Source organism: Phocoena phocoena, chromosome 8, assembly GCF_963924675.1.
Source record: "Phocoena phocoena chromosome 8, mPhoPho1.1, whole genome shotgun sequence".
Taxonomy (NCBI): Eukaryota; Metazoa; Chordata; class Mammalia; order Artiodactyla; family Phocoenidae; genus Phocoena; species Phocoena phocoena.
The window spans coordinates 93,714,823-93,735,997 of record NC_089226.1 but is presented as its reverse complement, the minus strand read 5'-3'; the positions used below and the strand labels follow the sequence as shown (position 1 = coordinate 93,735,997).

Below are 21,175 nucleotides of genomic sequence, written 5' to 3'. Positions count from 1 at the left end.
ATAGGGATCCCAAAAAGGAACTTAATTAGAATTGCCTGGCAACAGAGCTACCTCTAAGTACTCCTCATGTTATTTTAGCTTCTTCTCCTTATTTCTCCTATGGCCATGGGGTTCCTTGCACCTGGTCCTGAGACAGAAGAGGATTTTTGATAGATTTGGCCATAGCCAAGAATACGGGTTTAAAGAAAAGTGGCTTTTGGTCAAAGGTAGACAGCCGGTAACTAATTCCCCAGTGTATAGTTAGAGCTGCATAGGGATACTGTGTGTGGAAGCCTTATTTCCATTCAGTAACTACTACTATCTAGAAAGCATTCATGTTTTTTAGTTGCAAAATGTTCTGCAAGCCCAGGTCCCAAAGGTTGATTGATACTTCCCCGTGCCCTTACCATATGGTAATAGATATCATTATCAAAAAGTTCTTAGAGAAGGGGCCTTTCATTGATGAAAATCAGTATTCAATTGAGAAACTATGGAACTTGCTGTGGTCTGCTGCGGCTGGCAGCCATTCGGCCTTTTCCAAGGCTGCTGGGGTTGGGGTGATAGCAATTCTTAGAGAACACCACCAAATAAAGGTGAGGAATGGGGAGATCATAAATGTGCTACGAGTGAGAAAACATAAACCAATCTTTATTTATTTAGACCCTATTACATGCCCATCTCCATGCTGGGAGCAAAAGGAATCTGGTCCCAAGGAATTAAAAATAATCAAGCTGGAGACACAAAAATATACATCAATACATTAAACAATGAGAGAACAATTACATTAAATTTTTTTTTCTAAAGGAAAAACACAATTGAATGTGGTCACAAAATGCTTCTTACAGGAGAGTAGACTACCTGAGGCAGGATTCAGACAGAACAGAGGTTCAGGGAGGGCACTCCCCGAGTGATGAAACTAAAAAAGCAGGTATGTATATACTCACATACCCATATACACCCATATAGATACAGGCATAAGGAAGGTATATGTGAAGGCGCTACTAATTTTAAATTAACTAGAACAAAAAACATATACAGAGTATATCAGCCAGTAAGATATTTGGGGAAAGTGGGTGACACTGAGAGTATCTGGGAAAGTCAGGAAGAAGATTCATTGTAAAGGGAGCCTCTAGTATGTTAAGCAAAGAATAACAAGATGAGAGCCACAATATTTATAACGGTTAGATTAGTAAATCAGCTGGTGATTTAGGAGTTAGGGGGTGGAGGACAGAAGGAAGACAGAACACAGGACAATTATAAAGGTGCTTCAACAATCTCTATAGGAGTTATATAAAGAGAAGTTGGCTGGGGGTAAATGGGAGATTTTAGAAAGGGAGGGAAAGAGGCATGAAGAAATTTCAATGAAGAAAAATTAATAGAATTTGGTAATTATATGGATATAATGGCAAACAGAATAAATCCAAAGATGATGTCAAGATTTTTTTACTATGTGAAATTTTAGCATCGGTGAATATGAAAACATAATGTTATTTACAAAGATGATGGAACTGGTAGAGGACAATAGGATAGTGTTGGGATTTCAGAAGCTTATTCATTCATTAATTCATTTAAACACCTGTTGTTATGTGCTTAAGAATATGCTGAGGGCTCAGGATATAACAACCCATGGAGCTATGGTCTAGGCTAGAATGGATGGAGGAACATATCTCCAAACATTGTCCAATAAGCAGCTGGAAATACAGAAGTCAGGTCTGGAGAAAGGTCTGGACTAGAGAGGGATCTCAGAAGATTTTAAGTTATACTTGAAGTAGGAAGAAAAAGTAAATATTAGACTGCTGCTTGCGGGGCAGATGCTATGATGAAAACTGGAAACAGAGAGACTGAGACCCATATCTTTATTTTTTCTTTATCTTCTTCAACATGTACCATTTTCAAACTGGAAAAAGGAGAATAAATATTGTGAAGTGAAGAGACTGAGCACCCGCAGTGAGGCTTGTATGAGTTCATGTTTTTTCACTTTGATGAATCTTATCTCAGGGTACTGGGAAAACTCACAGCTGAGTCTGTGAGGTAATCTGGCAAGAATCACAGGGACAAGGAGAAGTGTTGAGAGATGGAGAGAAGCGTATGTAGTTCTGATTAGAAAAAGAAAAAAACAAACCAAAAACAGAGAGAAAAAAGAAAGAAAAAAAAAAAAGGAAGAAAAAAAGAAGTCCAGGGCTTCCCTGGTGGCGCAGTGGTTGAGAGTCCGCCTGCCGATGCAGGGGACATGGGTTCGTGCCCCGGTCTGGGAAGATCCCACATGCCGTGGAGTGGCTGGGCCCGTGAGCCATGGCCGCTGAGCCTGCGCGCCCAGAGCCTGTGCTCCACAATGGGAGAGGCCACAACAGTGAGAGGCCCGCGTACCGCAAAAAAAAAAAGGAGTCCACTGTAACTTTGCAACATTCCAGACACACCTGGAAATTCATGGTCTGGGTACCACAGTTTAAGAGATTTTCAAAGTGGACCATATTCATAGAAAAGTGACTTGGTTAAAGTACTCAAAACCATGTTAAATGAAGAAGGACTGAAGAAATCAAGGGTGATCCCGTAGTAGGAAGAGTAGCTGATATACTGCACGCATTTGCGCGCACACACACACACACACACACACACACAATCAGACTTGAAAAATATTTTGCTGGAAAGATTAAAAAAAAAATTCCAGAGTGAGTACTTCAAGGATGCTGAAGGGACTAAAAACTATAATAAAGAGAAATTATTGAAGAAAGTGCGGACATTTAGCTAAAAGAAACAAAAACATGGGGGGTGGGTAGACAGGAACAACACTCATCTTCAAATGTCTAAGGAAATGTGACATTAGCGAGAGGCAAGACTTTGTTAGCCTCAGAGCGCAGGACTAGAAACGAGAAGTCACATTTTAGCTCAATATTAGGAAAGACTTATGAATGGTCAGAACTGGAATGGGCTACCCAGGGAGAGCCTGAGCTGCCCATGCCTGGAGGAGAAGCAGAAGCCAGACTATGCTGGGAACACTACTGAGAGGGAGAGGACCCTCAGAAGGTGATTTAAAAAGGTGACTGTGTTTGATAAGAAGCAGTATTAATAATCTCGGAAGAGAGGTTTCAAGAAGAGTTTTAGGGAGTAGAGTCTGAAAAGATAAGTGCTACGTTCAAAATGAAATAGATCGAGAATAAACAGAGGTAAAGGTCACACCTTCAAAGAAATGACCAGCAAGACAAAATCCTTCCTTCAAAGTTTGGACTCAAAACATCTCCTCCAGAAAGTCTTACATGATTAATATCCATTTACTATTAGACTGTGGTTTCTGAAGGCAAGCAGGCACATTCTACCTTTAAGGATATGTTCCTTTGTCTCACAAAATAGAAAGTATACTATGGAATTAGACGAAGTTGGTTTCAAATTAGGACTCCACCACCATAGGACCTTGGGCAATTCTGCCTGGAGTTCTAGTGCCTTCTCTGCAGCAACATGGACAGACGTGGAGGGCATTATGCTAAGTGAAATAAGTCAGACAGAAAAGGCAAATATTGTATGATATCAGTTATATATGGAATCTAAAAAATATAACAAATTAGTGAATATAACAAAAAAGAAGCAGACTCACAGATATAGAGAACATACCAGAGGTTACCAGTGGGGAGAGGGAAGGAGGGAGGGGCAATATAGGAGTAGGGGATTAAGAGGTACAAACTATTAAGTATAAAATAAGCTACAAGGATATATTGTACAACACGGAGAATGGCCAATATTTTATAACAACTATAAATGGAGGATAACCTTTAAGAATCACTATATCGTACATCTGTAACATGTAACATTGTACAGCAACTGCACTTCAATTGAAAAAAGGCAGTTGGGCTTCCCTGGTGGCGCAGTGGTTGAGAGTCCGCCTGCCGATGCAGGGGACATGGGTTCGTGCCCCGGTCTGGGAGGATCCCACATGCCGCGGAGCAGCTGGGCCTGTGAGCCACGGCCGCTGAGCCTGCGCTCCGCAATGGGAGAGGCCACAACAGTGAGAGGCCCGCGTACCGCAAAAAAAAAAAAAAAAAAAAAGGCAGTTATCTCTTCTTTGAAGTCAGAGTATAAACCTGTGGACTGAAGACTTAATGCATAAACAATGGCATAAAATTTCAAGCCAGTAATCAGAAGGCACAAAAGGCTTAGATTAAATTACTCAGACTAAGGTAGGCAGGGAAATGATTCACTTCTGAGAAGAAAACAACAATCATGAGTTTTCATTTGCACCAGTGGTGCTCTTCCTTCTTTTATCTGGGTTAGGATAGTTATGAGAATTTGGAGAAAATAACCTAGAAAAGCAAATAGGGAATTGTTCCTGTAATAACTCTTGAGCAAAGATGTCAGGGCCCCCTTTACTGACGTTCATTGAGCAGATACTGTGTGTATGTATTTGCGAGGACTTTAGCTCACAAGCAGCCTCTAGGTCGGGAAGCAGCAGAGTCACACCTGTGTTTGCATTGATAGAAATGAACATTTCCTGAGTTCCATCTGTGTGCTAGTCCATCTCTGTACTGGTAGAAATGTTTCCCTAAGTTATTTCATTTAAATATTCAAGAGCACTCTGAGGCTTTTTTTTTTTTTTTGAGGTAAGGAAGGCTCAGCTTGCCCAAGATTTAACAACTAAGTAGGTGGTGGAGCCAGGACATGATAACAATATCTCTGACTACAAAACCTACGCTCCACAGATCAGGTTTCTGGGGCAGAAATTCTGGAGTATATGATGAGCTATTAAAGCAGTGGTTTTTAAAATGTTAATCAGCTACACGATTTTCACCAATCCTTAGCAAAGTGAGAAGCAAAACAAGAACATATATCTAAAATTATAATACACACACACAACTTATGTCCATCCAGATACACACTCGTTGGTGTAAAGTTGCCAACTGTCCATTTTTGAGAAAGACTGACCTTTATTCTAAGATTGCCTTTGTACTTTTTTGATATTAAAATGTTGTTTTATAAAATAATGGTAATAGCAGATGCTGGTTTTCTTTAAAAATGACCTTACAAATTAAAAAATAAAGTTCTAATCTATCAAACCCCTATTTCTTTTTTAAAAAATTTTACTTTATTTTTTTATACAGCAGGTTCTTATTAGTTATCCATTTTACACATATTAGTGTATTTATGTCAATCCCAATCGTCCAATTCATCACACCACCACCACCAACCCCCGCCAATTTCCCCTCTTAGTGTCCATACGTTTGTTCTCTACATCTGTGTCTCTATTTCTGCCTTGCAAACTGGTTCATCTGTACCATTTTTCTAGGTTCCACATATATATGTTAGATACGATATTTGTTTTTCTCTTTCTGACTTACTTCACTCTGTATGACAGTCTCTAGATCCATCCATATCTCTGCAAATGACCCAATTTCATTCCTTTTTGTGGCTGAGTAATATTCCATTGTATATATGTACCACATCTTCTTTATCCATTCGTCTGTCGATGGGCATTCAGGTTGCTTCCATGACCTGGCTATTGAAAATGGTGCTGCAATGAACAATGTGGTGCATGTGTCTTTGTGAATTATGGTTTTCTCAGGGTATATGCCCAGTAGTGGGATTCCTGGGTCATATGGTAAATCTATTTTTAGTTTTTTAAGGGATCTCCATACTGTTCTACATAGTGGCTGTATCAATTTACATTCCCACCAACAGTGCAAGTGGGTTCCCTTTTCTTCGCACCCTCTCCAGAATTTGCTGTTTGTAGATTTTCTGATGCCCATTCTAACTGGTGTGAGGTGATACCTCATTGTAGTTTTGATTTCTATTTCTCTAATAATTAGTGATGCTGAGCAGTTCTTCATGTGCTTCTTGGCCATCTGTATGTCTTCTTTGGAGAAACGTCTATTTATGTCTTCTGCCCATTTTTTGATTGGGTTGTTTGTTTTTTTAATATTGAGCTGCATGAGCTGTTTATATATTTTGGAGATTAATCCTTTGTCCGTTGCTTCATTTGCAAATATATTCTCCCATTCTGAGGGCTGTCTTTTTGTCTTGTTTGTAGTTTCCTTTGCTTTGCAAAAGCTTTTAAGTATCATTAGGTCCCATTTGTTTATTTTTATTTCCATTACTCTAGGGGGTGGATCAAAAAAGATCTTGCTGTGATTTATGTCAAAGCGTGTTCTTCCTATGTTTACCTCTAAGAGTTTTATAGTGTCTGGTCTTACATTTAGGTCTCTAATCCATTTTGAGTTTATTTTTGTGTATGGTGTTAGGGAGTGTTCTAATTTCATTTTTTTACATGTAGCTGTCCAGTTTTCCCAGAACCACTTATTGAGACTCTTTTCTCCACTGTATATCCTTGCCTCCTTTGTCATAGATTAGTTGATCATAGGTGCGTGGACTTATCTCTGGGCTTTCTATCCTGTTCCATTGATCTATATTTCTGTTTTTGTGCCAGTACCATATTGTCTTGATTACTTTAGCTTTGTAGTATATAGTCTGAAGTCAGGGAGTCTGATTCCTCCCGCCTCAGTGTTCTCCCTCAAGACTGCTTTGGCTATTCGGGGTCTTTTGTGTCTCCCTCTAGTTCTGTAAAAAATGCCATTGGTAATTTGACAGGGATTGCATTGAATCTGTAGCTTGCTTTGGGTAGTATAGTCATTTTCACAATATTGATTCTGCCAATCCAAGAACATGGTATATCTCTCCATCTGTTTGTATCATCTTTAATTTCTTTCATCAGTGTCTTATAGTTTTTTGCATACAGGTCTTTTGTCTCCCTAAGTAGGTTTATTCCTAGGTATTTTATACTTTGTGTTGCAATGGTAAATGGGAGTGTTTCCTTAATTTATCTTTCAGATTTTTCATCATTAGTGTATAGGAATGCAAGATATTTCTGTGCATTTTGTATCCTGCAACTTTACCAAATTCATTTATTAGCTCTAGTAGTTTTCTGGTGGCATCTTTCAGATTCTCTATGTATATAGTATCATGTCATCTGCAAACAGTGACAATTTATATTCCTCTTATTTCTGTTTCTTCTCTGAATGCCGTGGCTAGGACTTCCAAAACTATGCTGAAAAATAGTGGCGAGAGTGGACATCCTTGTCTTGTCCCTGATCCAGAGGAAATGGTTTCACTTTTTCACCAATGAGAATGATGTTTGCTGTGGGTTTGTCATATATGGCCTTTATTATCTTGAGGTAGGTTCCCTCTATGCCCACTTTCTGGAGAGTTTTTATCATAAATGGGTGTTGAATTTTGTCTAAAGCCTTTTCTGCATCTATTGAGATGGTCACATGGTTTTTATTCTTCAATTTGTTAGTATGGCGTATCACATTGATTGATTTGCATATATTGAAGAATCCTTGCATCCCTGGAGTAAACCCCACCTGATCATGGTGTATGATCCTTTTAATGAGTTGTTGGATTTTGTTTGCTAGTATTTTGTTGGGTGATATTGGTCTGTAATTTTCTTTTTTGGTAGTATCTCTGTCTGATTTTGGTATCAGGGTGATGGTGGCCTCACAGAATGTGTTTGGGAGTGTTCCTTCCTCTGCAATTTTTTGGAACAGTTTGAGAAGGATGGGTGTTAGCTCTTCTCTAAATTTTTGATAGAATTCACCTGTGAAGCCATCTGGTCCTGGACTTTTGTTTGTTGGAAGATTTTTTAATCACAGTTTCAATTTCATTACTTGTGACTGGTCTCTTCATATTTTCTATTTCTTCCTGGTTCTGTCTTGGAAGGTTATATCTTTCTAAGAATTTTTCCATCTCTTCCAGGTTGTCAATTTTATTGGCATAGAGTTGCTTGTAGTAGTAGTCTCTTAGGATGGTTTGTATTTCTGTGGTGTCTGTTGTAACTTTTCCTTTTTCTTTTCTAATTTTATTGATTTGAGTCCTCTCCCTGTTTTTTGATGAGTCTGGCTAATGGCTTATCAATTCTGTTTATCTTCTCGAAGAACCAGCTTTTAGTTTTATTGATCTTTGCTATTGTTTTCTTTGTTTCTATTTTATTTATTTCTGCTCCGATCTTTATGATTTCTTTCCTTCTACTAGTTTTTGGTTTTGTTTGTTCTTCTTTCTCTACTTCCTTTAGGTGTAAGGTTAGATTGTTTATTTGAGATTTTTCTTGTTTCTTGAGGTAGGCTTATATTGCTATAAACTTCCCTCTTAGAACTGCTTTTGCTGCATCCCATAGGTCAAACCCCTATTTCTGAGAACCACAGGCAAATGACACACAGTGTATGGAAGCTGAAGGCCTGAGGATGAGTTTTAGTTATACGTCACCTAGTAAAGATGTTAGGCAAGGTACCTAACTACTCTGAGTCTCAATTTTCTCAGCTACAAGATGGGGTTAATATCTATTTCACAAGGTTAATACACATTCATAACTTTGTAAGGTATAAAGTACCACAAAAGGTAGTGATTATCATAATAATTTATGGTTACTGGAGCGGGCTTAACTATTTGTATTTCTTTAAAATTTCCTACAAAAATAGAGTTTTTAAAAATTCTTTAATGTCTGTGCTTGACTTTTATTATACCATACTCTTTATATTAAAAAACAGAGTCTTTCTGACTCCTAACCACATACCATGACTGTGGTCCCTGTGGACTTGTCAGTATCCCAGAATTTACACACAGGAAAAAAAAAAAAAAAGTTAGTAGCTAAGAGTAAAACTAGTAAGAGTCATCATTATACTATAATTAAATTAGCAATGTGAAAAGGAATGCACCCTAAGAGACAATTTGCATAATGTTGAAGGGACTTGGCAAACACCTAGCCCTAGCCAGGGCAACCATTCAGTGTTCCCAGTATGGGGATGGAATGGAACTACGTGGGAAACATGAAACTAAAGAAACTTAAACACTAGGTTATCTGCCTCAAGCAATGATGTATTTGGAAAACGAAGAGACAAAGAATAAGATTTTGGTTGGGTTTTATTCTGAATTGTCGTAGGAAAAGACTCTAATTTGGTAGTCATGAGTATTCCACTCATTAAGGAGTTGTATTGGAATAGGAAGTTTCTGTAAACTGAAAAAAATACCCCAGGACTTCCCTGGTGGTCCAGTGGTTAAGACTCCATGCTTCCACTGCAGGGGCCATGGGTCTGATCCTTGGTCGAGGAGCTAAGATCCCGCATGCCCTGTGGCGTGGCCCAAAAAAAAAAAAACCAAACCAAAAAACCCCAAAACCCCTTAACATTACTCAGTATCAACCTCCCTTATGATGTTCATTTGGTTGTATGGGTACCTGATGTCAGTAAGAGACATGAGGCTGCCAGGCACTAGAGAGGAGTAGACCCACTGTGAATGAACAAAGTGGCCACCTGGTTTAAAAGTCAATTTCTTTTGAGTTGGTAAATGGAAAATTAATTTCCTTAAAGCCCAATGATTTCTGGTAGAACTGATGAAACTAATTCCCTAAACCTGCAAAAGTGAAGGTCACAACTTCCTCCTTTGAGGTCTAGCTTGCTTCTCTTAGACATTGTTTTTCATACACAATACCACTTAGAAGGAAACACAAAATTCTGTAATTGCTAAATATGTTAATCCAATCTACACAGGAGGGCCAAGGACACATTTCATTACTCTAACAAATATTTACTATACACAGGAATATAACGTTATAAAGGACACAATATATAAGAAGCTCACAGTCTGATGCAACATAAGACATACAAGCAATTAATATTGTATAAAATATGCCTTGACAAAAAGTAGGAACAAGACAGCAAATGGAGCAACTAAATGTTTGGAGACCTTTGTGAATGCTTCACAGAGGAGATGACATTTGAGCTGGATCTTGGAGATGCATGGGAGTTGTCTATAAAAAGCACAGAACATGCAGGGGTCCTTCTCAGCCTATGCAAAGACACGGAGGCTCAAAGCAGCATGGCACGTGAGGGAAATAGTGAAAGGTCTGTACTTCCTGCTATGCAGAGTACTAGTAGATGGTACAGTTCAGCTGGAGACAGAATCAAGGGCTAAACTGCCTCATATCCCACATTAAGACATTTGGACTCTTCCGATAGGTAATAGCTACTGAAAACTTTAAATGTAGGCAACTTACCAGATCAGGTCTGATTTCAGAAACAACTCTTTGGACACACAAGAAAGTGGTAACAGGGGTTGTTTCTGCTTTGTAAATTGTATACCAATTTCTATGTATTATCTCTCTTTTTCTCCCCTACACACATACACACCCCCTGCCTCTCTCGCACTCTCCATACATAGACTGAAGTAAAGGACTAGATATAGCGAAGCCAATCGTGAACCTACTACAACAGCCCTGGCAGAAATGAAGAAAGTCTAAATTCAGACAGTGCCACAAAGAACAGATTAGATGAAGAGATGATATATTTAACAGGTCTTAGGGATTGACTGGACACAGTGATGACTGGATGAGTTGTGCCATTAACAGGGAGCAGGAATATAGGAACTAGAAACAGTTCAGGAAGTAGGGCAAAATGAGGACAAGTTCAATTTTAGACATGTTAAGTTTGAAATGGCTGTGGCACGTCCAGATAAAGAGACCACTAAAAAGGTAGAAATAAGATCTGGAGTCACAAAGAATGTCTTAGCTGAAAATACAGATTTAGAGTCATTGGTATACTCCAAAGTATCTGAAACACCAAGAGATAACACATGGAGGACTAAGAAAAGAAGACCAAGGTTAAGATCCTGGGTAAAAAAAATAAAGGGCAAAGTAAAGAATAAGTGAATGAAATTGAAAAAAGATATTCTGAGGACAAGGAAAAGAACCAAGAACAAGTGATATCCCAGAAGCCAAGAGGAGAAGAAGGAGAAAGTTTCAAGCGAGGAGTCGTGCACAGTTCCAAAGGCAGAAAAGAGGTTAAGCAGGATGAGTACTTAAAAGAAGTCATTGGGCTTCCCTGGTGGCGCAGTGGTTGAGAGTCTGCCTGCCGATGCAGGGGACATGGGTTCGTGCCCCCATCCAGGAAGATCCCACATGCCGGCTAGGCCCGTGAGCCATGGCTGCTGAGCCTGCGCGTCCGGAGCCTGTGCTCCGCAATGGGAGAGGCCATGACAGTGAGAGGCCCGCGTACCGCAAAAAAACAAACAAAAGATAGAAGTCACTCATTTTGGCAATTATAAATTGATAATCTTAAAACTTTTTAGAACAGCATAGCTCAAAATGTGGTCATAAAATGGAATTTTAGGAAAGGGCCTGGTAGGCATGCCCGTTATTTCAAATCTTTAAATTTTATTGGGTTAGTATAAATACAACTTGCTTTTTTTTTCAATGACTTACTTAATAGACTAATGACATTAAGAAGAAAGACTCGTACATAAATCAAATTTGTTCTAGCAAATGAAGATGCTGAGGTGGAGAAAACAGAAAGAAGTGTGCAGAGCATTTTCACTTTATAGCTTGCCTTCTGCCTCCCAATCTTGAGGGTCACCTTCATGATCTACAATATAGTAAGTGACTGTTAAAAGAAAGAACAAACGCTTGAGAGTAGAGAAAGCCTAAGCTTCAAGTCTGAGAGTTGATTTTACTCCAGAAGCACAGCTCAGGTCAAATCAACTTACTTTCAAGTCTAAGGACATCTGAGTCCCTCCCTGAATTCTCAACAGAGAGCACAGGGTCTTCCTCTGTTCCTGTCTCAGAGGGCTCTTCTTCAGCAGCATCCAGTGACTGTGAGTTGTCAAAATATTTCTGTTTGTCATGGCTGTTGTCCAGGGTTTTCGCATGACAATTACCTCAATGACAAGAGACACAGATAGAGCACATTAGAAACCTCTCTTGTGTAGTCCCATAGCTCAAGGTCCCCAACTATCAAGAAGAGCAAAAAGGTGACTGTCGGTTTTTCTCCAGCAGAACATGCACAAATCAGTGAGGTGGAGTGCCCAAAGGCAGACCATAATTGTGATTCAAGATTTTGCACTGAAGTTCAAGTTTCACCTGTTAGGCTATTTTAAGTATTTGGGGAAAAAACTATAACAACAAACATCAAGTCCCAAGATCTCCTTCCATTCATAATGAATGATTGTGAAACACTTCTCTGAAAGTCAGAAACAACATAAAAAAGTGGTTTTCCTTCTATTTGCCTTTTGAAGGTGAGAAATAACAGATTAGTACCTGAATAAGTCTGGAGATAGATGAATTATAGCTGAAAAATATACCATTCTTGCATCATAGTTTAAAATGAAAGATATACCAAAAGGTAAAGGATTATAAATTAAAAACCAAGGACTTAGAGGGGGATAGTGGTGGCAGAGAATCCACATTTAAGACTGTCAGATCACACAGGTGCCTATTTTTTTCTTTTGAAAAACAAGTTCTGATCATGTAATAAAGATTTACCTAAGCATAAAATGTCACATCTTGAATGTAATCATAGCACTCTGTGATACCTTCTCATATGTATAGTGAGCACGACCTTTGCTACAGTTTTGGCCAGGAGTCGGAAGAGCTTCGACCTTATTAGGGATTGTATGTTAACAGGGGTAAAGAGCCACTATCCAGCTCCACCTGATGGACATTCTCTGGGTAGGAGAATGTGTTACTAGGCTGTTGCGTATGCTGTAGTGGGAATCTGGCTGGCTGAACAGGTCTCCTCATGTTCCATGTGCGTTGCTACTGAAGGTGCATGGTCAGTGGAAGCCTACATGCATATTATAGGACAATTCTCTGGGTAAGAGTGTAAAAGTAACTTTCCTCCTTTATCAGAATGTCCAAACATTCTCTACCAGTTTTTTTATTTTTTAAGAGAATGTTGCCCCAAAGAGATGTATGTACCCAATCAGGCTGTCTCTGCGGCAATGGAAATACAAGAAGTCTCTTTCTGGATCTGATGACTCCCTTTCAGATTCCACAATTTTGGAAAGCATTTCTCGGGCCATTTTCCTTATTGTGCCAAGAAAACATAATGGACTCAAAACCTTTCCCAACTTCCTAGGTGAGAGAAAGGGGACTGCCTACTTAGGGATTCACTTCCCATTTTCCAGTTCTAGACTACCACACATCTGAGGCTACCATTTTCCAGTTCTACACTATCACACATCTGAGGCTACCATTTTCAACAAGGCTATGTCAGAAGCTTTAGCTCTCAAGAAGCTTACAAGACAATGAATGCAAGACAACAAACAATAATGAGATAGTCTACTGTGCCAAGTAAGTGCTTCAGAGAATAAGCTTTGTGTAGGTAGAACTTGAATTTTGAAGAATACGTAGGATTTAAAAACACAGAACTTCAAAAGGGGGAATTACAAGGAAGGGAATCAATATTTATTGAGTACTTCTGTATTTTTTCTTCCACTTACTCCTCAAAAACACCTTGTGAAATATTATTAATTTCACAGATAAGGAAACTGATTATCAGTGAAACTAAGTAACCTGCCTATGGTCAAACAATAAGTAAGTGGTAGATCTGGGATTTGAATTAATTCTATTTTACCACAAAGCTTCTTGGCTTTCCCCTAGTCAATACTACCTCTTTAGCAGAAAAAGTAGAGAAGGTGGCATTCTAGGCAGGGAGGAATAATGTGTTGGGCAAAGCAATAGGAACAGGAATTCTCATTTGTGTTTGGGAGACAATGAGAAGTACGATTTGATAGAGACGGAAGGTGTGGAGTGTGTGGGCCCTGGAGGGCTAAGAAAAGAAGCCATGAGCAATGGTAGTTGCTTTCTTTCTCCAGATTCTCCTGAGAGGACAGACAGAGGTTGCAGATTTGCCTCTAATTCTGTCTTCACCACCTAGTACGTGCAATTAAGTACGGGGAAACCAAGCATAAGAGCATTAAAATAAAACAGAGCAATGACAACAACTACTCTACACACCCGACTGACTAAAATTCACTATGAAGAACAGCATGCTTCTCAGAGGCAATTCTTAATTGGGAAATAAATAAGCATAACTCTTAAAAGCAGAGAGGAAAAAAAGATGACAATGATACTGATAATTTTAAACATGTTTTCCTAGTGAATATTCTCTCTGCCTTCAGCTTTGGTGAATTTGCCTCTAAAGCATTTTTTATCTTGACACAGGTCAAGTAAAGCAAAAAGATAAACCTTTAACACTGGAACCCAGTGAAATTCTAGCTGTGTTTCCTGCAGTTGATTTCCTCCTCCAACCTTTGCCATCTCTTATTTTTCTCTCCCACCCTCTTTCTATTATAAAAATTTAATTGGTTTCATCTTTAAAATGTCTGCAATATTTTAAAATGCTTCATAGGTAATTTATAAGATACGATGTGCATAAGATCCGGAAGCTAAAATTAGTCCTTTTGCATGACCTCAAGCCCAGACACCCTCTTGAAGCAAGCCTTCTGCATTCTAAGAATGTCCTGCCCTCCAACTCAGGAAATTGGGGCCAATACCTCTGAGGGAGAGGGCAGGAAAGGGGATCAGGGAGAACTGGGGGAATTAAAGGAAGCATAAGAAGTTTATGTTAGGATATTCCTTGGAAATAGACAGGGTCAAAATGATCATGTAAAAACGACATGCTTTAAAATGAGAACTATTAATATGAATTTTCTTAGGCTGACAGTTAAAAAGAGACTGTGGTTTAGCATTCTGGTGTGATTTCCATGATTATCTAGGCTAATCATAGAAAGTCATACTGCCTAATTTTTGAATTACTCCTTCCAGTTGCCTGAGGGAGAACTGAAGAATTTCAGAAAAATTAAGTTTCTATTCTTTGGACTATAGTATAGGTCCAGGGCTTCCCTGGTGGCGCAGTGGTTGAGAGTCCGCCTGCCGATGCAGGGGACACGGGTTCGTGCCCCGGTCTGGGAAGATCCCACATGCCACGGAGTGGCTGGGCCCGTGAGCCATGGCCGCTGAGCCTGCACGTCGGAGCCTGCGCTCCGCAACAGGAGAGGCCACAACAGTGAGAGGCCCGCGTACCGCAAAAAAAAAAAAAAAAAAGCACGTATAGTATAGGTCTACTCTAGCTCAAAGGGGAACTAAAAAAAAAGTTGCCTATGTAGAAAAATATTGCTTGTCTTCCCAGCAAAGGCAGAGATAATGTTCTTATTAAAGAAACACAAGAAAATGGAGAAGGAAAAATGGAAAGACACCTAAAAAGTAAAAAGTCACCTTCCGTGCATAAGGGTATTATTTTTTGTTAATGCAAAAATGAGGAGATTCTATGGCTTGGATTAACCTTGAGAGGTATGTTTTTGTTGTTGTTATTGTTTTGGGAACTACATGATTTAAATGAAATGCTTTAGACAACAAGGTTCCAGGTGAAAATGGAAACACTTTTCTCTGCTTAATGCTCTATACTTGCTTGCAAAGCATTTAGCAATTCAAATCCTGGCAGTCTGATTTTTCTTAGAAGTAAGAGAGTACAAGGCAAAACCAACTGAGCATGAAACTCCAAAGAGGGTATTTCTGATTCTGGAACTGCTATGAGATCTTAGACATATCAACATCCTTTTCTGTGGTTAGAGTATTGACTGCATAAGTTGGGTTATTAATATTAACCTCCCCTACAAGGGTGTTCTGGAAAACAACTAAATATTTAATATACCTTGTCAAAGCATAAGTCTCCTAAGGGAGAAAGGCACAATTATTCTGTGGCTAAACAGATTTTCAGAGTAAACTAAGTTCCCAGGAACTCCTACCATGACTAAGGTTAAAGAAATCTCCTATCTTCTCATATAAATCCTGTTTACAAAGGTCCTAGAAGAATATTTGTTTTCTAACTGGAGTTGGGTAACCACTTACTTGTTAAAAAGAATTATTCTCTTCTTTTTTTAAGAATTCGTCTCTTCTGAATCTCATAAGTTGGTAAGAAATTCCTGGTTGGGTTAGGAATCCTTTAGGGTTAGTTATAAGAAAGAAATGCCACAAAATTGAGAGGCCTCAGAGCTTTGTAAGAGCCAAGCAACTAATTTCATATTTATTTCTCTAGTAGGATATGTATCTTTTAGGAAAAATAGTAATATAAATTGTGAAGTGAACAAAAGTGTATCTTTCAGTTGTGCACCATTGTTATGCAAGATTGCTTTAAATTATTACGAGAAAACTTTAACTGTGGGTGGCATGTGGGGCCTGGTACTACACAGAGAAATAGGTATACGTGAAGCAGTAAGAAACCTCACTGGGAACAGATTCCTTTATGATTTCCACCTCCACCGGCTGTGACAAAGTCTTGTAGACCTTGTTCTAAGAGGAGCATTCCATGGTATGAATTCAAATTCTGCCTTAGCTGCAGCCTTACCATATGAACCTTGGCAAATTAATTCCCTTCTCTGTGTCTAGGTTCTTTATCTGAAATGGAGAGAGAAGCTACTGTCCTACAGTAAGAGGAGCTGTAGGAAACACTATTGCTGAAACCACTGTGAACATAAGCATACAGAACTCCTTGAATCTAGGTGAACCTAGGTTGCTGATGGCTGCAACTGAGACAAGGGAAACTGCCTCACTTCCTCTGTCCTGTGCTGTCCTCCACTTAGACGAGAGAAATCATTTTGACGGAAGTAACGGCTCAGACTTGTTCTCATTCAGCAATTACTGCTGAATGGAATTCTTTGCAGGAGGTTTAAAAGTAATGGTTATGTACTGGCTGACCTTAAAAGTACGGCAATGCCAGATAGAAAACACCATATTAGAGACTTGAAATCAGCAACCTCAGGATTATACAGGTATTCCCTCATGGTGAGGTGAATGAGTCACAAGTGAGCTTAAAAAGGAAAAACTAAGAAAGAAAAGTGTGTGACCTCAAAAGAAAAGAGAGCGGGGGGGGGGGGGGCGGGAGAGAGGGAGAGAGAGAGAGAGAGAGAGAGATTGATTCCCTTTTACTACATATTCTAGAGTTAAATTCTATCCTGGGTAACACTCTCTTCACACATGGTGGGGGAACGTGATTTGCCCAAGAGTTCAGAGGTGCATTGGTTTCTATAGACCTGTACTCCCTGCCTTCTTTTAGAGAAGAAAAAAGAGAACCACCAATAAATCTGGCCTCTTTGTCTTGCCATGTGGCCATCACTTAAGTGACTAAAGCACAGGGAGCAAAATCAGCACCAGTTGAGACACAGACACCACGACATGGAGACTGCAGAAGACATGACTCCAGTGATGGAATTCAAGCTCTCCACAGCTGTAACTTCCTCCAGAAATGTGAAAGATCAGGCTAGATGTCTAAACAAGAGAATTTAAACATTTACTGGAAGTTTACTAGGAAAGATTTTCCCATGTAGAAACAATATTGAGAAAGAAAGAAAATTAACTGCCATAGCTGCCGCCTTGAATATTTTGTTATTATTGTCATTATTAAATCTAAATCTCTGTCTTCAGCCTAGGGAAATTTGTTTCAAGCAAGAATGTTGGGGAAACAAATCCAACAGACTCTCACACTTACTGATTTACCCATAAATGTCAGTTTTTCAATGAGGGTCAACAAGGACATTTGTAACTTTCATTAAAAACAGTGCAGACAGGAGAAAATACAGGCTATCTATTAGATGTGTCATCTTCTAGTGGACACAACATGTGCCTTCAAATGAGATAATTCCTTTTCTATTCCCCCTCCTATTGTGCGGGAGCTGCAGACCTCAAAAGAAGGTCTATATCTATATATGTATGTTGAGTGGGGGTCTGGTATAAAGCATTCTGGATAAACAGTGGGTGGGTATGAATTAATTACCCTCTATTACTAGGTATTTTCAGTAGTTCAAACCTGAAATGCCATTAGCTAATTTGCAGTTTAAGTACATTCTATGGGCTAAATATTGGGAGGATGGTGTGGAATGCATAGTGGGCCACGGTATGAAGATGAAAACAAGGATTGGTCCCTGCTCTCAATGAGCTAGAGAAGTCCTGTAGGAGAGTAGTGTCTTGTACACAAGTAACTGTAATGGCAAGTCACAGGAGCTGAAGGAGAGGCGCAGGTGGCATGACTGGCTATGCATTACTTATAATTAAGGGATCAGTAAGGCATATAGCAGAAGTGGGCCTTGAAGGATGGGCAGGATTAGAATTTTTGTGTGGGGGGAGGGCAGGAGGCAGGGTTATGGGGAAGAGCTACTGAAAACAATATAAGCCGACACAAGGAACCAGGAAAGCAGGGTGTATGTGGTAAAGAAAACAAGTATTCCACAACAGCATCATCATATGTCATCATGGTTTGGTATAATTTCCATTGACTTTGCAAAAGACAGAATGATATGAAAGTCCTTATGTGGTCAGTGAGCTTAAATTAAGCATGTCTATTCGCATCAACCACATATTCTTGCAGTGAGTTGGCTTCATTCAATTCTTAATACCTAGAATAAGCCTATACACAGAGGGTTGGGATGAGGGAACAGGGGAGGGCTTAGATTTCCTAGCTACTCACCACCTCTGGAGTTTATATTTACCTCTCCTTTCTGTTGCTGCAAGTGACTGGTCACCTGCTGATGTCAAGGAAAAAAATCTGGTAGAAAAATCAATAGATTTAACTCTGCTCCCCCTCCTCAAGCTATAAATGGAGGCCCAGAGATATGCATAATGGGGAAGGGACCTTCCATCAGAAGCATTTACTGCCATTAGGCTTGCGCTTTTTCCAAAATGCAATTTCCTAATGCAAGGCCAAGGCTAATAAAACGTCAAAGGCTACTTGGTCTTTTTTACTCCTCAGACTAAGTGGATTATAAGAACAGTATCTTTAAATGAGAACACAAGAGCCTCGTTACTCCATGATTGTTAAGGACTTGAGCCCAGTAATATCTCATAGGACTTAGATATGAGGACAAAGAGGGTTAGGCATTGTCCTTTACACTGGTTTGGGTAATAAGTATGATATTTAAACAAAGGTTAACAAAAAAGCCCACTGAAGTCCCTCTACCACAGAACGCTTTGAGCAAGGCCTTGTGGCTTTCAGTAAGAAAGTTCCCTAGCTGCCTGATATCAGACCCACTTTAGGGGTTTGGGATTAAGACAGGAACTTTGATTTGAGTATATCTACCTAAATCTAAGTACATATTATCAGTGCACTAAATCAAGTGAAAAGCATAGAAAAATAAATGATAGTATCATACTGTTTCCTTTTGCTTTATATGACCAAAATTGCCTGGAGGCATTCACCTCAGTGGCCACTTTGCACGTAATAACACGGTTTCTTGCTCTCTCCCAGTTTTTAACATTTATGGTACTTAGGCAGTGTACGGTGAGGGAGGTGGTGAATTGTTTTGTTCATGTTAGGTTTTCCTCTAGCTGTATTTCACATCATCAAGGGAAATTGGCTATATTACTACAGGTATACCAGGACTCAGAAGACTTGATCAACACCACATACCCTATCAGCTGCTACTGACCTCTAGTTCCTTCTCCTGAAATTTGATATGCTTGTTTTATTATTTTTTTAAATAATTATCATTTTAGATATTTGTGATTTGACTGGGTTATTAAGTAATGCCTGACAGCTAAAGCAGTTTAAACTGCTTTCAGAGTGGCAAATTTTGAGTGGCAAATTTAGATTTGTTGTTATATCAATAAAAATAAACTAAATGAGAAGAGAAATCCGAAGCTGTGTTCTGTTCAACAGCTATGAAATATGATTTAAATTTCTCCTGTATTTTCAAGATCCTAACTAAATAAACTTTGGTGGTTAAGAAAAAGTAACAGACTCCTGAGATTTTCTTGGTCAAAGATCACAATAGTTTAGTATGAAATAAATCCGACTATTGTAACAACCAACACTGAAAGAAAAAAGGGGGGGAAAACCCAAAACCAGCATATACACGGACACATAGATACATGCCAGGTATCCTCAGTCATATGTATTTTAAATCTCACCAATGCTCTTTTCTACTGATTATCAGGGTCAACTGCTTTATTTCCATCAGCCCATGGAACTGAGTTTAAAAAAAAAAATCATTCAATGATTAAATTTGTAAAGGGGTTGAAATACTTGGTGCTCACTGTTTTTTGTTTTTCTTTAATAAATTTATTTATTTTATTTATTTATTTTTGGCTAAGTTGGGTCTTCATTGCTGCGTGCGGGCTTTTAGTTGCGGCGAGCAGGGGCTACTCTTTCGTTGAGGTGCGTGGGCTTCTCATCGCGGTGGCTTCTCTTGTTGCAGAGCATGGGCTCTAAGGGTGTGGGCTTCAGTAGTTGTGGCACACGGGCTCAGTAGTTGTGGATCACTGACTCTAGAGCGCAGGCTCAGTAGTTGTGGTGCATAGGCTTATTTGCTCTGGGGCATGTGGGATCGTCCTGGACCTGGGATCAAACCCGTGTCCCCTGCATTGGCAGGCGGATTTTAACCACTGCACCACCAGGGAAGCCCCTATTTTTTTGGTTTGTTTTCTGTTTATTTTGGCCGCACCTTGCAGCTTGTGGGATTTTAGATCCCTGACCAGGGACTGAAGCTGGGCCCACGGCAGTGAAAGCACCGCGTCCTAACCACTGGACTGCCAGGGAACTGCCGGTACTCACTGTTTCAAACAAGAACTCCAAAACTGGGAATTCATTTCAACTAGTTGGTTTGCAGTGCACGTAAAGAATTTTCTGAGGCATAGGTCACTTAAAAAAGAGCCCACTCTAATGTAGCATGGATTTGTGTGTGTGTGTGTGTGTGTATGTGTGTGTGTGAGAGAGAGAGAGAGAGAGAGAAAGAGACCAAGAGAGAGGGAGAGAGAGAGGGAAAGAGAGAGGGAGGGAGGAGGGAGGAGGGAGGGAGGAAGAGAGAGTTCTGCCAATTAGAATAATCTTTCTGAATGGGGAGGAGTCATGCAAATGCTTGCTATATGAGATAGCAAAGCTTAACATCACAAACTGAAATATCTCCAAAAACATCTGCAACAATGAATGGAAACTGAAGATGTAAAAAGATAGCATCCAATGAACTTGCCTAACTTACTACACACAAAGTATTTATAACTAGAAGTTAGCCCCCTTCAGTTCCTATCAGGAGACATGTACTACTGCAGTGACAAACCATATTAAAAATATCTTGCTCAATAATTAGTGGGGGCTAGATAAAACAGACCCCATCTTGCTCATCCTTCATTTTTCTTGCTGGTGTGTACAATCACTGGGACCTCAGTGATGTGAATGCAGGAAACCACAGTAAGTTCCTGATGCAGAATGGCGCCTATACACAAAGAAAGATGTCTCAGTATAACTTTCCAACCCTATCTGTAGGTAAGGGTTCACAAAGTATGATTAACGATGCCTTCCAGTTGGTGTCCCCGCACTACATACAGAGCATAAAGGAAGCAGAACCATGATCTTAATTTACAAACTCAAAAGTATAACTCACTTCCTATTGGAGACTCAAGATA

The 21,175-nt window shown here is 39.5% G+C and overlaps 1 protein-coding gene across 5 annotated transcripts in view; it reads right to left on the bottom strand.

Moving 5' to 3' along the window:
* The window catches only part of TTC17 (tetratricopeptide repeat domain 17), a 157,619-nt gene that overhangs the window by 49,060 nt on the left and 87,384 nt on the right, over positions 1-21,175 (bottom strand). For 2 of the 5 annotated variants that reach the window (XM_065881706.1, XM_065881710.1), the window contains one exon: positions 11,491-11,661. The exons of the other annotated variants lie outside the window; for them this stretch is intronic. In XM_065881706.1, the coding sequence (XP_065737778.1) occupies positions 11,491-11,661 (171 nt within the window). The remainder of the gene's footprint in view (positions 1-11,490; positions 11,662-21,175) is intronic. 5 annotated transcript variants of the gene reach the window in all.